The sequence below is a fragment of the Stegostoma tigrinum genome, chromosome 6 (assembly GCF_030684315.1).
Source record: "Stegostoma tigrinum isolate sSteTig4 chromosome 6, sSteTig4.hap1, whole genome shotgun sequence".
NCBI classification, from domain to species: domain Eukaryota; kingdom Metazoa; phylum Chordata; class Chondrichthyes; order Orectolobiformes; family Stegostomatidae; genus Stegostoma; species Stegostoma tigrinum.
Window position 1 is genome coordinate 69,973,623 of NC_081359.1, and position 18,589 is coordinate 69,992,211.

At 39.3% G+C, this 18,589-nt stretch overlaps 1 protein-coding gene across 3 annotated transcripts in view; it reads left to right on the forward strand.

Moving 5' to 3' along the window:
* Positions 1 to 17,385, forward strand: part of elmod1 (ELMO/CED-12 domain containing 1) — a 68,208-nt gene extending 50,823 nt beyond the window's left edge. For all 3 annotated transcript variants that reach the window (XM_048532740.2, XM_059646633.1, XM_048532739.2), the window contains 3 exons: positions 276 to 326; positions 6,132 to 6,265; positions 10,097 to 17,385. In XM_048532740.2, the coding sequence (XP_048388697.1) occupies positions 276 to 326; positions 6,132 to 6,265; positions 10,097 to 10,269 (358 nt within the window). In that variant the 3' untranslated portion in view covers positions 10,270 to 17,385. The remainder of the gene's footprint in view (positions 1 to 275; positions 327 to 6,131; positions 6,266 to 10,096) is intronic.
* Positions 17,386 to 18,589: the final 1,204 nt, after the last annotated feature.

Genomic DNA, 18,589 nt, shown 5'->3' on the forward strand with positions numbered 1-18,589 from the left:
ACACTCAGGACCTAGACAATATATTCAGTTTTGAATATGTGCAGTTGTTTGTGACTAAAATTTTAATTGCTCTCTGATGAAGGGTCTAGGCCCGAAACGTCAGCTTTTGTGCTCCTGAGATGCTGCTTGGCCTGCCGTGTTCATCCAGCTCCACACTGTTATTTTAATTGCTTGCCATGTATTTAAAGTAATTAATATAGCACAAGTTGATTTTGAATGAGCAAACCCATTTTGGATTGTGAAAATTAAGCTGTTTTAATTTCTTTTTCAAACAGCAAAATGAATGCAAAGGAATGGGAAAAGAAAAAAAATGATCAGGCAATTGGGTGAGTATTTGCTCGTAGGAAAAAAGATTAACAAGCCAAATAATAAATTATGGCATGCATCGTTGCTAAAACTTCGGCTTTAAAAAAAACTCGGGATATATCATTCATTGAGGATGATATGTATTTCTCAGTGAAAATACACCATTTTTAATTTATTTATTGTCAAAGGTGGATTTGCTTTTAAGCAAACAATTTGCAATCAAACCATGCTGGGAACATCCTGTAATGGGTGCCCAGTTTTGAATAAATTTTGTTTTTGAGCATGGTGACAGCAGAAAGGAAGGATGAAAAATCATTACTTCCCCATTTAACAATAAAGTATGAAAAGTCAATTGATAAGTATTAACATGAGCTTATTGTTTGCAAACTATTACCATGATTTTTATTTTCGAAAAGACTGAGTTTATCAATCCCATTTTCGTTGTGTTTTGTTGAGCAAGATTCACGGTGCCTGGTCCACCGTATCTCGCATAATCTTCTGCTTTTCACCTTGTTAATTATCGCATTAGGCTCTTCAATACTATTCTCATACAATTGCATGACAAAAGGAGAGGACGCACCCAGCACTGTCTGGAACTTGCAGTATTCATCATGCAACTAGTGTTAGCTACCCACCATTTCTACTGCTGCAAGCCAGGAGCTTCATGTCAGTGTAGTGCTCTAACATTACCACTAATAAGGTTGCCCAGAAAGAGAATCTTCACAGACAGGAACGTGAAGATGCTGTTCGGTGGAGAGGAGAGCTGTCCTTTCTCTTGTTGACAGCTGCAAGAGGCTATGCCATAAACTCTGGCCATCTTGGACCCAAGTATCCTGGGTCAGTGCCTTATCCTGGGTTTAAAAGCAGTGCTGAAGTATGGTCTGTGATCATGGCCTTGAGTTCCACAACTGCAAGTGTCACTATCTTTCCTGTGCTCCCAATAGGAAACAAAGCAGCAAGTTAACATCCGTAGGGGTCAACTGCATAGAAAAATACGAAAAAAATTACAGAAAGGAGAACTGTGGACAGGTTTTTAAAGTGTCCAGCACAGACATAAATAGGACAGAATATTTGGAAAGGGTTAGTAATCAAACTTCAAGCTCACTGGATAAACGAGTGACGATGAGAAGAGGGACGGTTAATACAGGACTGAAGGTGTTATATTCTAAGTCTAGACCCCCAGTGGGGTCTCTCGATTCCATGCTCAGTCAATGAATACTCACAGTCGGTCTGGCTCCTTGAAACTTTGCTCTTTATTTTCTTCAATCAGCCGGGTACAGATCATCCAGAATCGCAGAAGTTGAGCACTTCCGTACTTCTTGGACGAGCTGCGCACATAATTTAATACAAAGACACTTTTATACTTTTCTTAAAGCAGGGTACATGGCGTGATCGCATAGTGTATTCAAACAATTACAATCAATACCTGATATGGCTTCATTGACAGTTACATAATCCAATAGTATTAACTGGCAAACAACTTCTGTCACAATGCTGAGGTTACTTTTTGTCTCGCCATACAACGCCATAACATTTGCTACCAAAGGTCAGCTAGAATGGTTAGTACTGTATTATCTTATCATTACTGCTTTATTTATGCAGTTCTAGCAGAACTCAGAGTTCCCAGGCTAACAGAGCAGCTCTAGCAGAATTTACAGTTCCCAGCCTGGAAGCCATTTTGTTGCTAACTTGCACCGAGAAGCCATCTTGTGCCTGGACCCAAATTTCAGATTCTCAATATCTGAATGCGTGCAGTATAAGAAAGTAAGCAAATGAATATGTGGTGCAAATCGAAATTGGCAGATCTGACGTGATGGGCGTCATGGAGATATGGCTGCAAAGGGATCAGGATTGGGAGCTGAATATTCAAGGATATACATCTTATCGAAAATGTAGGCAGGTAGGCAGAGGGGGTAGGGTTGCCTTTATTAGTAAGAAATTAAATTAAATCAATAGTAAGAATAGCATGGATAGAAGATTGGCTTTCTGGCAGAAGGCAGAGTGTGGGGATAAAAGGGTCTTTCTCAGGATGGCAGCCAGTGTCCAGAGATGTTCCACAGGGTCAGTGTTGGGACCACAGCTTTCCACTTTATACATTAATGATCTAGATGAAGGAACCAAGGGCATTCTGGCTGAGCTTGCAGACGGTGGAAAGATAGGTATTATTGAGGACGTGCAGGTGCTAAAGAAAGATTTTGACAGTTTGAGAATCGCTAAAGAAATGACAGATGGACTACAACGTGGAAAAGTGTGAGGTCATGCACTTTGGTAAGAAGAGTTAAAGCATGGACTATTTTCTAAATGGGGAGAAAATTCAAGAGTCTGAAGTGCAAAGAGACTTGGGAGTTCTACTCAAGGATTCTGTCAAGATAAACTTGCATGCTGAATCAGTAGTCAGGAAGGCAAATGCAATGTTGGCATTTATCTTGAGAGGACTTGAATATAAAAGCAGGGATGTACTTCTGAGGCTCTATATGGCTCTGGTCACGCCACATTTGGAGTACTGTGTGCAGTTTTGGGCCCCATATCTCAGGAAAGATATCCTTGTCCTGGAGCGGATTCAGAGGAAGTTTGTGAAAATGATCCCAGGAATGAAAAGCTTAATGTATAAGGAACGTTTGAGGACTCTGGGACTATACTCATTGGAGTTTGGAAGGATGAGAGGGATCTAATTGAAACTTAGAATACTGAATGGCATGGATGGAGTGAATGTTGGGAAGATCTTTCCATTGGTAGGAGAGGCTAAGACCCGAGGGCATAGCCTTAGAGTAAAAGGAGAAATGTCTTCAGCCAGAGAGTGGTGAATTTATGGAATTCACTGCCACAGAAGGCTGTGGAGGCCAGGTCTTTCAGTATATTTAAGACTGAGAAAAATAAGTTCTTGATTGTCGAGGGGATCAAGGGCTATGGAGTCTTTAGACAGACCAACAGAGGAAGGAGAGAGCAAAAGATTGCTGCAGCTAATTTGGGCAGGTCTCCTTTTATTTGTCTGTTTCACCACCCCCATGCAGTCTGTGTTAAACTGTAACCTGACCAATCAGGGGGTTGTTGCTGAGCTCTCCTGAACCCATCACAAATGGTGCCAAGAGATAATGGGAACTGCAAATGCTGGAGAATCCAAGATAACAAAGTGTGTAGCTGGATGAACACAACAGGCCAAGCAGCATCTCAGGAGCACAAAAGCTGACGTTTCGGGCCCAGACTCTTCATCAGAAAAAGGGGATGGGGAGAGGATTCTGAAATAAATAGGGAGAGAGGGGGAGGCGGACCGAAGATGGATAGAGGAGAAGATAGGTGGAGGGGAGAGTATGGGTGGGGAGGGAGGGAGGGAATAGATCAGTCCGGGGAGGTCGGACAGGTCAAGGAGGCGGGATGAGGTTGGTAGGTGGGAAATGGAGGTGCGGCGTGAGGTGGGAAGAGGGGATAGGTGAGAGGAAGAACAAGTTAGAGAGGTGGGGACGAGTTGGGCTGGTTTTGTGATGCAGTGGAGGGAGGGGACGAACTGGGCTGGTTTTGGGATGCAGTGGGGGAGGGGGAGATTTTGAAGCTTGTGAAGTCCACATTGATACCATTGGGCTGCAGGGTTCCCAAGCGGAATATGAGTTGCTGTACCTGCAACCTTCAGGTGGCATCGTTGTGGCACTGCAGGATGCCCATGATGGACATGTCATCTGAGGAATGGGAGGGGGAGTTAAAATGGTTCGCAACTGTGAGGTGCAGTTGTTTATTGCAAACCGAGCAGAGGTGCTCTGCAAAGTGGTCTCCAAGCCTCCGCTTGGTTTCCCCAATGTAGAGGAAGCCATACCGGGTACAGTGGAAACAGTATACAACATTGGCAGATGTGCAGGTGAACATCTGCTTAATATGGAAAGTCATCTTGGAGCCTGGGATGGGGGTGAGGGAGGAGGTGTGGGGGGCAAGTGTAACACTTCCTGCAGTTGCAAGGGAAGGTGCCGGGTGTGGTGGGGCTGGAGGGGAGTGTGGAGCTGATAAGGGAGGGGAGTCACGGAGAGAGTGGTCTCTCCAGAAGGCAGACAAGGGTGGGGATGGAAAAATGGCTTGGGTGGTTGAGTCGGATTGTAGATGGCGGAAGTGTCGGAGGATGATGTGTTGTATCCAAAGGTTGGTGGGGTGGTATGCGAGGACGAGGGGGATTCTCTTAGGGCGGTTATTATGGGGGCGAGGTGTGAGGGATGTGTTGCGGGAAATGCGGGAGACACGGGCAAGGGCGTTCTCGATCACTGCATCACTAAACCAGCCCAGCTCGTCCCCGCCTCCCTAACCTGTTCTTCCTCTCACCTATCCCCTCCCCCCACCTCAAGCCGCACCTCCGTTTCCCACCTACCAACCTCGTCCCGCCTCCCTGACCTGTCCGTCCTCCCCGGACTGACCTATCCCCTCCCCACCTATACTCTCCTCTCCACCTATCTTCTCCTCTATCCATCTTCAGTCCGCTCCCCCCCCCAACCCCCATTTATTTCAGAACCCTCTCCCCATCCCCCTCTCTGATGAATGGTCTAGGCCCAAAACGTCAGCTTTTGTGCTCCTAAGATGCTGCTTGGCCTGCTGTGTTCATCCAGCTACACACTTTGTTACAAATGGTGCCAATTTGTCTGGACTCATTGTCTCCAGCGACTAACATTGTTTCACATTCATCAGTTCACCCCACTTGTTTATCCAAAGCTGCAGACAACTCCTTGGACTTCCTCTGTTTTATAAAGCAGTCCATTTTCCTCATTTTAGATTTATAGTTCAAAGACAAAATAAAACTTTAAGGGCTTTGTTATAGAATCAGGCAGGAAATCCAGTGAGGCCTACATTGATATCAGGAACATCTCGCTGCATCTTTTATGCATCTGTTGAGTGGCAAACTGAGTTTTCCATTTGGCAGTGCCAAGTTCCTAATTAAAGGAATTCATACTTATTAATAGCCTTTATTAATGACCAATTCACCTCTCAAATGGATCAAAGATGAACAGTTGGGTATGAGCATATTTCTCAATAGCATCAGCAAGTCTAGTAAATGGGCCATTAACTCCATAAAATATAAATTATTCATACCATCTGTAGAACCAAACAGTTAAAGAGGTATAAGATAATTTGTTCCCTTTTCAGATTATTAGCTATATGGCATATACAAGATATTATGGAGATCAGTTATACACAGAAAGGTGCCCTTTTTGTATTTAATTTAAAATGGTGCTTTTCACAGAAAAGAAGCAGTTCAGTTTGAGAAGTGCAGGACAGGGAGAGAAAAAAATTCAAGGCACTGCAAACAGTTCTTCTGTCTGCCCAAATTCAGTACAATCAGTATAGTGGCAGTTACCCACCTAGGGGTGTTCCCAAGTTTGGCCTAATCTTGAGCAAAGAAGTTTTTGTAAAAAGAAAAGTTGGCGAACCACTTAAATGTATAGATTGTCCCCCTGAGGAGGAATCATGGTGAATTCTGGAGACCTATGCTAGACTTGGTTTAATTCTAAAAGTTGTAAGTGAACCCTCGATAAATGTTTCAGTGAATGTACATGGGAAAAGTTGATTGGAATCAAGAAGAAGGAGATGGAGATCTCCAAGTCTTGAAAAACTGTCATTAAGTTAGCAGTGCTTGTTTTGTTATTTAATACATTAAATTTTGCTTTCTTTGTGCTTTATGGCATAGTTCTTCCAGCTAATTGATGAGCATTCAAACAACATTTTGTGTGTAAATAGTCTCTCTACCAAGATTTTTTAACACAATCCAATGCTGATAATTTATAATACTTTTAAATATGCATAAGAATATTCAAATCTTAGTTGTTCTTACATTTGATTTACACTCTCACTTACAGATTTTCCTTTGCTATAGTGGGAATTAACATCACTGACCTTTCATATACTCTGCTAGTAAGTGGGGCATTGAAAACACATTTGTACAATGTTGCCCCTGAAGCACCATCACTTTTTCACTTCCACAAAATCTTCTGTAAGTAGATTCCAGATGGATTTTTGAATTATTCCTATTGAAATGTTGATCTTTCAGACATTAAAATGTTAATATGCATCAATGTTATCTTCAAATCTAAGTGTAAACATTTTGTAATAGTGTATAATATTTTGCTGTTCGACTATCATTTCAAGCTGATATCCAAACATGCAAAATAGAAACCAAAAGAACTGTGGATGCTGAAAATCGGAGACAAAAACAGAAGTTGCTGGAAGAGCTCAGCAGGTCTGACAGCATCTGTGAAGAGAAATCAGAGTTCTGAGGAAGGGTCACTGAACCTGAAATGTTAATTCTGATTTCTCAACACAGATATTGCCAGACGTGCTGAGCTTTTCTAACAACTTCTGTTTTTGTCTCAGATATACAAAGCCTAGGAGCCTATGACTATTGTATAAGAGCATAAGACATCAGAGCAGAATTAGGCCACTGGACCCAACGAATCTGCTCCACCATTCAAACGTGGCTGATGTTTCCTAGTCTCATTTTCTTGCCTTCTCCCTCTAACCCTTGATCCCCTTACTAATCGAGAACTTGTCTTTCTCTGTTCTAAATACACTCAATGACTTGGCCTCCAAAGCCTTCTGTGGCAATGAGTTCTACCTATTCATTACCCTCTGACTGAAGAAATTTGTCCTTACCTCAGCTGTAGGGGGTCACCTTTCACTTTTAGGCTGTCCCCCCCAGGTCCTCGTCTCTCCTTCTAGGTGAAATATCTTTCCACTTCTGCTTTATTCAGATCTTTCAGTATTCTGTCAATTTCAATCAAATTCCTCCCTCATCCTTCTAAGCTCCAAGTACAGATCCAGAATCCTCAAATATGTGACAAGCCCTTCATCCCTGGGATCATTCCTGCAAATGTGCTCTGGACCCCCTCCAATGCCAGCACATCCACCTTTAGATATATGGCCCAAAACTGCTCGCAATAATTCAAATGCAGTCTGACCAAAGCTTGATACAACCTCTGTTGTACATCTCTTCTCTTGTACCTCACCCTCTAAAATGAATGTTAACATCATATTTGCCATTCTAACTGCCAACTGAACCTGCTTATTAACCTTAAGAGAATCCTGAATTAGAACTCACAAGTCCCTTTTGTGCTTCGGATTTCCAAAGCCTTTCCCCAAACGCATAACCTTACACTTTACCGCATTGTATTCCATCTGCCACTTCTTTACCCACTCTCCTGGCCTGTCCTAGTTCTTCTGCAGCCTCACCCCTTACTCAACACTACTTCTCCCTCCACCTGTCTTTGTGATCATCAGCAACTTTGGCAACACTGCCCTCCGTTCCTTTGTCCAAATTGTGAATGTAGAACATGTGGTCCCAAAACTGACCCCTGCAGAACTCCACGAGTCACTGGTTGCCATTCTTAGAAAAGACCTCTTTTCCCCACTGTCTGCCTTCTGCCACTTAGCCACATGTCTATCTGTGCCACTACCTTGCCCCTAACATTTTGGCAGCTCCTGTGAGGCACTTTGTCAAAGGCATTCTGGAAATGTAAATAGCTCATGTCCACCAGCTTTCTTTTATCTAACGTGTTTGTTACATCCTCAAAGCATTTTAACAGAATGGTCAGGCAGGACCTCCCCTTAATGAAGCCATGCTGACTCAGCCCTATTTTGCAAGCATTTCCAGGTTCTCTGCAATCTCACCCCTAATAAAGGATTCTAAAATGTTACCAATGACCAAGGTCAGGCTAAGCAGTCTATAACTTCTTACCTTATGCCTCCATCCCTCCTAAATCAGAGGTGTTAAAATAGCTGTTTTCCAATCCTCCAGCGATTCCTGAAAGATTACCACCAATGCCTCTACAAAAAAAAGGTATCTCTTTCAGAACTCTGGAGTTGTAGTCCATCTGGCCCATGTGATTTATCCACCTTCAGACCTTTCAGCTTTCCCAGCACCTTCTCCTTAATGATGGCTGTTGCACTCATAGTCACCTCTGCCCCCTGACTCTCTAAGTTCTGTTATGTTGCTGGTGTCTGCCAATGTGAAAACTATGCCAAGTACCTATTCAGTTCCTCAGCCATTCCTTTGTTCCCCTTTACTAATTCCCTAGCCTCATTTTCCAGCAAGCTGATTCTTGACTCTCTCTTACCTTTTAACATAACCAAAAACAATGCAATCTTCTTTTATTATTAGCTAGCTTAGTCTCATATTTTATCTTCTCCTTGTACCATGATGGTATGGTCAGTTTGCTCTTCCTTCCTACAGCCCTTATTCTCATTAACACAGAGCCAGAATCCCAAACCTGTTAGACAAGCTCAAGAACTGAGACTCCTTTAACAGTACCTCCTGGAGCCATCTTCCTGCCTTGCTGGTAGTCACACCCTCCTGCCCATGACCACTGACCAAGTTCAAGGTCATTAATCTAAGGAGTGTGACTTCATCCTGAAACACTGTCAAGGTAACTGTTTCCCCTCCCTGATGCGCCACAGTGTTCAAAGCTCAGACTGCTGCTCAACAACTCTGAGCCAGAGTTCGTTAAGCAACCAACACTTGCTACAGATGTGGTTACTGTGAAACACAACAGGATGCACCATATCCCACATCATGCAGGTACAAGATGTTGCCTGGCCTATAGCCCCATTTTATTTACGTCATTCTTGATGTGATTTTTAAACATTTCCTCTTGGTCTTGTCATTTATAACCTGTAAACATTTTGTCTATTTACATTAAATCTGAAAACAATCTATAATTGTCAAATTAGTAGCTATTACCAACCAATCATCTTCCAGTGATGTTATTCTTCCTTTTATGCTGGGCCCCTGATCCTGGGCTTCAATTTATCCAGTAGAAAAGATTTTACAGACTATTTACCAAAAAAAAGCAAGCACAAAGCACCTCTGAGATAACAAGGTGTAGAGCTGGACGAACACAGCAGGCCAGGGGCCATCAGAGTAGCAGGAAGGCTGACGTTTCAGGCCTAGACCCCTCTTCAGAAATTTCTGAAGAAGGGTCTAGGCCCAAAACGTCAGCCTTCCTACTCTGATGCTGCTTGGCCTGCTGTGTTCATCCACTCTATACCTTGTTATCTCAGATTCTCCAGCATCTGCAGTTCCTACTATCTCTGATAAAGCACCTCTTCTCCTTTGCACCAAATTCTGTCACTACGTCCAATTCACTTGGGCTATATCTCATTCCAGATGTTATTTCTCCTCCTTTGCTGTGCGCAGCTTACTGGTCATGCACTTTCACCAGGCCCTCTTTTTTAAATAGACCTGGGTTAACACTAGTTAAGCTTGAATAGTAATCAACACCTTTGAGGCCGTATTCAGGCTCCAAGTGATTCACTAATTGATAACTGTTCCTCAATCAGCAACCTATCATTAATCTTTTAACTAGACCACTGAGTTTTAAACTTTTAGAATGGATAAAGAAGAGAGAAATTTGCCAGTTCTAATACACTACCTTCAAATTTCCCAAAATATACAGAAGTTCATGTAAAATTCTCCATCACTTACAAAATCAAATCTAGTTTGTGTACCAGAATGCAGAAAAAAAATTCAGTGTTCCTTTTTCACCTATTAGTTATAATTTATCCCAGCATTCTTGTGCCATGAGCAGCCACCATTATTGAATAAGTGAGTGCCTTACTTTTGTTACAGATGTTGGAACTTGCCCTTCTCTTGTCTAATGTAATTTATCAAACCCATTAGTGGATTGAAAGCATTGTAATTTAGCATGCTATGCTTTTTTCAGTTAATTGAGTGAATTAAGTTGTAAAATAATTAAGATTATTTAACTATTGTACAACTTTCCTACAAAATAGGGAATGTTCAAATTTGTCTTTTCTGTGATCCATGCAGGCTATCTGATGCAACAGTTTCACAAATTTTGGATTGAAGAGGATCCACTCGATATAATGGAATTTAATCGTGTTCGAGAAAAATTTCACAAGCAGATTATAAAGCAGCTTCAGAACCCAGATATGACCCTATGCCCCCGTTTCACAGCTTCAGAAAATCTAATTAATCTGTAAATCTTGGTCTTGCCATAAGTCATGTCACTGCTTCATCTCTGTACTTGAGTGTGAACTGAATTTAAGAAACTGAAGTCAAATCACAGTCTTGATCACAACCAGCATATTTGATGACCATGGTGACTGTATGCATGCTTTATTTTAAGTATAATAGTTCTCCATCTGGTGCCATAAAAGGACATGCTAGGTTACATGAACACTGGAAGTATTCTCCATAAACACTTGCTCATATTGTGGCAGTATGGAGTGTTACAATCTAATCAATGGAAGAGACTTCTCTATTTTTTTATTGTTTTCATACATGAGCACAGATAAGCTGTACTTTTGTTGTGCTTTGTAATGCTGTAGAGGGTACATATGTAATAACCTTTGTTTAGAGCTTTTATCATGATAGTAACAAATTTACAGATATTAATTACTATGGAAGAATGTATTTTGATCAAATGAATAGTGCATTTTTCATAACCATACGCACAAATGCCATTTTATTGGGATTAAGCTATATATTTGGTAATTTTACTAGTCAATAAATATGGGTGACTAAATGTACTATACAATTGTACTTTGTTTGACTGTAGATTAGGTAGAGCAACAATAAGCTATTTCGACATCCGTATTTGCCATGAAACTGCCAAGTAGTTTGTCAGTTCTTGGCATAATCTATATTCCACAGTTTGGCAATGATTAACATTAGTCTTATTTATTAATATATGGAGTAACTGTTATTGGACGTACAGGTGTGCAGTAGAGTGCGCACGATGCATGTTTGCTTAAATCTTTTCCTGAACTGGAATATGGAAAGTTTTGTAATTCTGTGCCATATCTAATCTATAGATCTCTCTGGGTCAGAATGGAGATAAGGTAGCCTTCCAACATTGTTGTTCTGATTATAACCTGCAGACACAAACAAAAATATGTTGTTTATTCATCAATAGGAGGACATGGAGTTAAAATAATGTGAAATTCCTAAACAGGGAATCAGTTACGTGAATATTTTTATTTATAAAAACATTGTGTAAAATTATACAATTTGAAATACATCCACATCTCATTAGTGAATATCATATTAGAAATGATGCTTTTTTTTCTCTTACCCACAAACCAAATCTTCTTTAATGAAATTTTTTACAATTGAATTGCTTGTAGCTTTGATTTGAAGATGCCTATATACACTTCATTTCGCTGTCTTATCCTATTCACCGTCATACTAAATGTCAGATTCTTAATGGAATACTAGTGACTATTATTCTTTACTTTCTGCCCCCCTCAATAACACCTCCCACCCCCATCCCCAGTGTGGGTGGGATTGAAGTGTAAGTTTTTACTAAAGCATATAAATTGTATTTAAATCCAGTTAGGTATTAATAATAGGATTTTCTTGATTTGATTTAAAAATAATTTGCTTTTTGGAATTGTGATTCGTTTGTTGCCCACAGTATATTAGTAAGGACCACTGTGTTAATACTTTAGGAGAATGTTAAGAGTATAATCATAATAATGGGCTTACTGTGAATTTTATTTAATAACAATGGTCTGAACAAACTTCAATCTACAGGCTATTTTGTTTAGCAAATGCAAATCTCCAGAACCAAGCAATCGCTTCTTAATTTGCTGAATTTAAAATGGCCAACTGACCACTTAGTATGTAAAGAGAACGCTCTTCAGAAATATATGTCATTGTTTGTATCTCTCCACAAGTGCATATGGAGTTTGTAATGAGGCCCCAGTGGTGGAGGTTGGGTGCCACTCGTGAAACATCAAAAATGAATCTCTAAACTTTAAACTTGCTGCTGTATTAAATGACCGACCCTAACAGGTAATATTATTCACTTTTAGTCTAGTTCCAGAATGATGTCATTCATGTTGAGGTCACTTTAGAAATGAGACTATTCTAGAATGCTTAAGTAATGACTGGGGAGATATTATGAATGAAACTTCTCTTACATAAAGAATGCATCTAATTGTGCTTTAAACATTGCAGTGCTTGTCCTAGTTAGTTCATTCTTCTTGTAACATATATGAATTCACCTTTATAACAAAACACCTGAAATTGGAAAGCGTGTGGATGTGAAATCAATAAAGTATTATTTCTGCTTCATATTCAAATCTGGAAGCAAGCACATCTTAAGTTTCCTTGTTCTTGCATTTGGCATTTAAGTTTATTATTTGCAGATGTATCTAATAGTACTTTTGTAAACAGATGAAAAAGTATTAAATGAAAGCATCCGCAGAGTAATGTTAGGAATATTGCAAGAAGGTAAGGGAGGTTCAAGAATGTAAACTCCAGGTTTTTTTTTGCCCACTTCCTGGCAAAGAGTATGCTAGGGTCCTTGGTTTACATGGTAACTGATTATAAATCAGGCTGAGTGTAAACAGGTGACCAATATGAACGCATGCATTTTCCACCAGGTCAGTAAAATCAATATCATCCCAGATGCCAGGTGTAAGAGAGCACAATTTAGATTTATTTGAATTAAGGGGGTATGAGTATGGTAAAGCCAATGGTAATTACTTGAAGTTGTACTTCTGTTTCCACTGTCCTAATAACATTACTTTAGCAATCCTTCCTATTGTTAATTATAGTAGAAGAATGGAGTTTTTAAAAGCTCAGAATCTGATTTCTAGTAAATGTAAAAAACGGAGTTAATTGTACTTGAAAAGATCTTAGAATTCTGTCACATTCTAAAATCAGGCCTTGTCTTTCATTTCAGAAAACCCATTTTCTTTAATTATATTTTATTACTCAGTTAAAATAAAGTTTAAATTAATGAATTAAGGTATTACCAAAAAAAATTGACAATGTTTTCACAATGTCAGTTCATGTTTGTATAACGAATTACATTGTAGTTTGATATAATGTGGAATACATGGTGTGATCTTAGAATCATTAATACCAGAGTTCAAATTTTTTTCATCAGTTGTCAGTTCTCTTGGGCAGTTCAAGTTCCACTCAAAATTTAATAGAAAATATAGCTGGTTACATTGGACCAACATCACAATATGCATCCATTCAGTGTATATAAGGTATATTATTCGTTAACACATTGTTTTGTGAATTATGCAATTATACTTGGCATCCAGTGCTCCTTCCAATACCTTTCATCAACCATAGTATATTGAAAGAATATCTGCTTCCATTGTTAAGCTGATATGTTCCAGGCTCATACAGTGGACCTTGGTCTCCAGTTGTCCATCAGTAGTGGAGTGTGTCTATGTGGCACCCATTGGATTCAGTAGAAAAAAGCTGGCTGTGATATGCACCTAATTAAAATCGTCCTTAAAATTTGAAGAGTACAGATTAAGTTATCTCACTCAGAGTTTGTGTACGAATTTGGACTTCGCAATGTTGCACAATAACTTTTACTGGATCTTAAGTAGTTGTGAAATGTACAGATCTCAGTTTCTTTAATTTTGAAAATGCAGATTTATTGTTTTAAGTCACTATTTAATCTCACATTTACCTACCACAATAGAAATTTCTCCACTTATCGCCCCAGCAGCAGAGAATCTGCATTTTAAGTTCATATTATTTGTTTTAATGTTGAGGAGCCCACTCAGTGGGCAAGCTTTCTTTGACTTGGTTTTGTTCAATGACAAGAGGTTAATTAATTATCTTGTTCTGAGAGGGCCTTTATGAAAAGGTGACTGTGACACATTAGAATTGTTTATTGGGATAGAAAATGAAGTAGCCCTCAAGCTCAAAACTATGCTGTTATATCTAAATAAAGCACACTACAAATTTAAGTGGAAAATCTTGGTTGCAATAGACTCAATAACTTAATTAAAAGTAACTTTGTTAACTCCATTACAATGGATACAAAATGGTTAATATTTAAGGAACTAATTAATGCATTGCAGCAGTTATGCAATTCTTTCAGATGAAACAACACAACAGGAAAGGTGGCCCAAGCATGGTTAACAAAAATATTAAGGAGCATATTAGATCCAAAGAGGAATTATACAAAGTTGCAAGAAAATGTTGAAAGCCTGAGGACTGCTAACATTTTAGAATCTAATAAAGGAGGACCAAGTAATTCATTAAGAGGAAAAAGTGAGCATGAAAAGAATATTTCAAGAAAAAATAAGAACTTTGTTAAATATGTAAAAAGTAAAAGATTAATGAAGACAAATATGATACCTTACAGTTTGAAACTGTAGTATTGATAATGGAAATCAAGAAAATGAGAGACAAATTACACTTTTTATTCCGTCTTCACAGAAACCACACTTAGCTTCCCAGAGGTGTCAGGGAAACAAGTGAAATTTGGGAAGGAGGAACTGAAGTAAATTATTATTTGTCCTTTTCTTAGAAAGAAAGTACTGATAAAATTATTCAGAATGGAAGCTGATAACTTGCCAGGACCTATAATCTACATCTTAGAGTACCACAAGAGGTTGACTGTTTCACTGCCTATATGATCAATGCTGTTTTGCAAAATGCTGCAGTTTCTGGAACTGTCCCAGCAGATTGGAAGATGGCAAATATAGTCGTACAGTTTTGAAAACTGATGGAGAGGGAAAACTGGGAATTACAGACTAGTTAACTAAACATCAATAACATGAAAAATGCTAGAGTCTATTGTCAAAGACGTAATAACAGAACATTGAAATAATACTAAATGTATTACAAAAAGTCAGCATGAATTTATGAAAGGAAAATAATGTTTGGCAAACCATGTGGAGTGTTTTGGAGCAGTAACTAGCAGAATAGATGAAGGAAACCTGGATATATGGTATATTTAGAGCAGCAAGCAATTGGAAGGTAACTGGTGTGTTGGTCTTTATTGCTAGAGGGTTTGTGTACAGGTGCAAGGAAGATTCACTGCAGTTGTACAGGGCCATGGTGAGACCATACCTGGAATATTGTTTGCAGTGTGGTTTCCTTACCTAAGAGAATATATATTTGCCATGGGGGAGTGCAGTGAACATTCACCAGACTGACTGATTGAAAGGCAAATCAGGGCAGAACTTATGCACTTAATGGTAAGATCCTGGGGAATGAGAAAGAGACCTTGGAGTACAGGTTCGTAATTCCTTGAAAGTGGAATCGCAGATAGACAGGTTCATGAGCAAGGCATTTGGTATGCTTGCCTTTACTGGTCAGGGCATTGAGTTGGGGGATCGTGTTGTGGCTGTACAGAACACTGCAACTTTTGGAATACTGCACACAGGTCTGGTCTCCCTGCTATAGGAAAAATGTTGCAAAACTTGAAAGGGTTCAGAAAAGATTTACAAGTATGTTACCAGGGTTAGAGGGTTTGAGCTACGTGGAGGGGCTAAATAGGCTGGGGATATTTTCCCTGGAGCGTCAGAGGCTGAGGGGTGAACTTATAGAAGTTTATAAAATCATGAGGGGCATGGACAGAGTAAATAGACAATTTCTTTTCTGTGGGCTGGAGGAGTCCAAAACTAGAGGGCATAGGTTTAAATTGAGAGGGGGAAGATTTAAAAGGGATTTAAGGGGCAGTGTTTTCCTACAGAGGGTGGTGCATGTATGGAATGAGCTGCGAGAGGAAGTGAGAGGCTGGTGCAATTACAATATTTAAAAGGAATCTGGATAGGTACATGAACAGGAAGGGTTTAGAGGGATCTTGGCCAGAAGCTGGCAAATGGGTCTAGATTTATTTAGGATATCTGGTCAGCATGGATGAGTTGACTGTAGGGTCTGTTTCCATGCTGTGTACCCCTATGATTCTTGAGTGGCACTTTGTCATATAAAGAGACATTAAAGCAGCTGGGCCGGTAGTTTATTAGACTGAAAAGGGGTTTCATTGAAACGGTTATAATCCTGACAGGGGTTGACAGACTTGGACGTAGAGGACCCTGGCCGAGGAGCGTGAAGTCACTGAATATATTTAAGGAAGAATTAGATTTCTGGAAGCCAAAGGTGCCAAGGGTATGGGGAAGAGTGTGGGTTAATGATGTTGAGATGGTGGAGTGGGTTTGATGTGCTGAATGTCATGTGTCTGCCCCGATTTTCTGATTCTGTATTTTTTTAGAGGATGCTAAATTGCAGAATTTAAAATATGAATAGCACTTACACCGGTTTTATTCCTCTTCAATTTACTCTTTTTAAGGCCTACAGTATAAAGTTTCCTGTTAGTATGTTACTGCAACTGGATAAATAAAGAGAATAGCTTCATTCTCTCTATCACAGCTAATGTGTGGTTCAGATGATAACATTCTGACATTTGAATGCATATGTTTGGTAAAATTTCTACAATAGTCCTGGCTTCTACACCAATATAGCAAAAGACATGTTTCTTTGTTAGGGATTGTGATGTTTAGTTGTTCCATTACACTCTGTTGCCATGATTCACTTGGACTGGTTGGGTGGTTGGTACATGATTAAGATTCTGTGATGAAATGTTAAAGAAAAGTTGGAATTCGTAGCAACATTCCTTACTCATCCAATGCCACAAAGTAGATTAACAATTTAGCCATATCGCAGTATGCGGAATCTTGTGTTCAAGGTGTGCCATGTTTGTCTACATAATAATCACCAAGATTCTTTTGCAAAACTTGAATGGTACTATCTAAACACAAATTACTTTTTTTTTCATTACATTTCCCTTCCCTTTCACAGTAATAAAAACTCTATTGTGAGGGGCAATGTATAACTGAAAGCTCAAACTTTGGTTGAATTACAGTGGAATTTAATGTTGCAGTCCGCAACCTTTTACAAATATTAAACCGCATTAACAGTTGCTTCAATAACATTAAGTCAATGTAAATATTTTAGTCCATGCATATCTATTTGAAGAATGTTACCGACATTCAAGTGTGTAGGTTTTGGGGTAGGTGAAGTGCAGCAAAATCATTGAAGGTTTGGGTATTCTCAACAAATACTAATGGTAAAGGAAGCATGTTAATATGTAAAAAGGTGTAAATGCTACAGTACACTTTAAAATTTTGGAAAAATAGTTGGAAATTGACTTTTGTCATGGCATTCAAACTAATTGTACAACAGTCTTTGAGAAATGTGTACTGCATAGCAACTCTGTGGTTAGTTACAGTTTTAATACAGCACATTGAATGGATATTATTGTATGTTTTGACATTTTCATTTTCCTGGCATAATTCTAAATAAATACTACTGTGCTTGCTAAGTCTTCATATTCTGTTCAAACATTAGACATGATTTTTTTCAGTTTTTTATTATTAAAATTTGAAAATTGAATGTTTGTTATTCAAACAGGAAGATCTGATGAAGTACAAATCTTTTCACCATCCAGAGGAAACTTAGTGTTAGAGAGTTCCCCACCTTGCTCCAAAAGAACGGTGATGTCAACAGCATGCTAACCAAATATTTAGTTCCTTTACAGTCTGCATTATTTCATGAATGTCTTGTTAACCTGTGCCTTCTAGTGTGACTGCTTGATGTAGTATTTTGAATCTTCTAACTGTGCCAGTAAAATAATTCAAACCAACATCGAAAATGTTATTTTTCACTCATCCCCTTTCTTTCTTCTTTGAAGAAGAAAGATACTAATATTATATCAACCACCCTTGGTTAATCAAGCAGGCTAATAGTCTCAAATGGAAAGAATAAATACAAATTGCTAAAGATTAGAAGTAAAACAGAGGATTGGGAAAGTTTTTCAAAAACAAACAAAGGATTATTGTTTCTTTTGGTAAGGTCAGAGAAAAGCTATGAGGATAGGACTTGAACTCTACATTAGAGATTAGAAGAATGAGAGATGACCTTTTATTGAAACACATTCTTAGGTGGCTTGACAGGGTAGATGTTGAGAAGTTGTTTATCCCTGTAGGAGATTTAAGACCAGTGGACATAATCTTAAGAGTAAGAGCTCACCATTTAAGACAGTTGAGGAGGAATTCCTCTCATACGAGGGAAATTGTGGAACTCTTTAGCAGAGAGGGCTGTCGTGTCTGTGACATAATTAGTGTATTCAAAACTGAGAGATTTTGCATCTCTGAGGGAATCAAGGATTATGAAGAGTGGGCAGGAAAGTGGAATTGTGGTTATGACGTCAGCCAAAATCTCATTGAATGGTGGATCAGACCCAATGGGCCAAATGGCCTACTTCTGTTCCTACATAATGTGACCTTCAGAAATATAGTGACGTTGGCCACTGGCAGCGATGACCGTATCCTGATGTGAGGCTATGTGTCCTGTCAAAGGAGATGATGTGTTTTTGTGACTGCTCCTGACTGGGGAGGTGAAACAAGTGGTCATGGAGATTCTTGTGCACAATCTTCTGTGAAAAACCTACACCCATACCTTGCCACCTCACCTCATAGAAAGGATCACAGAAGCACAAAAACTCAGTCATTTCACAGGTTAATTTGATCAACT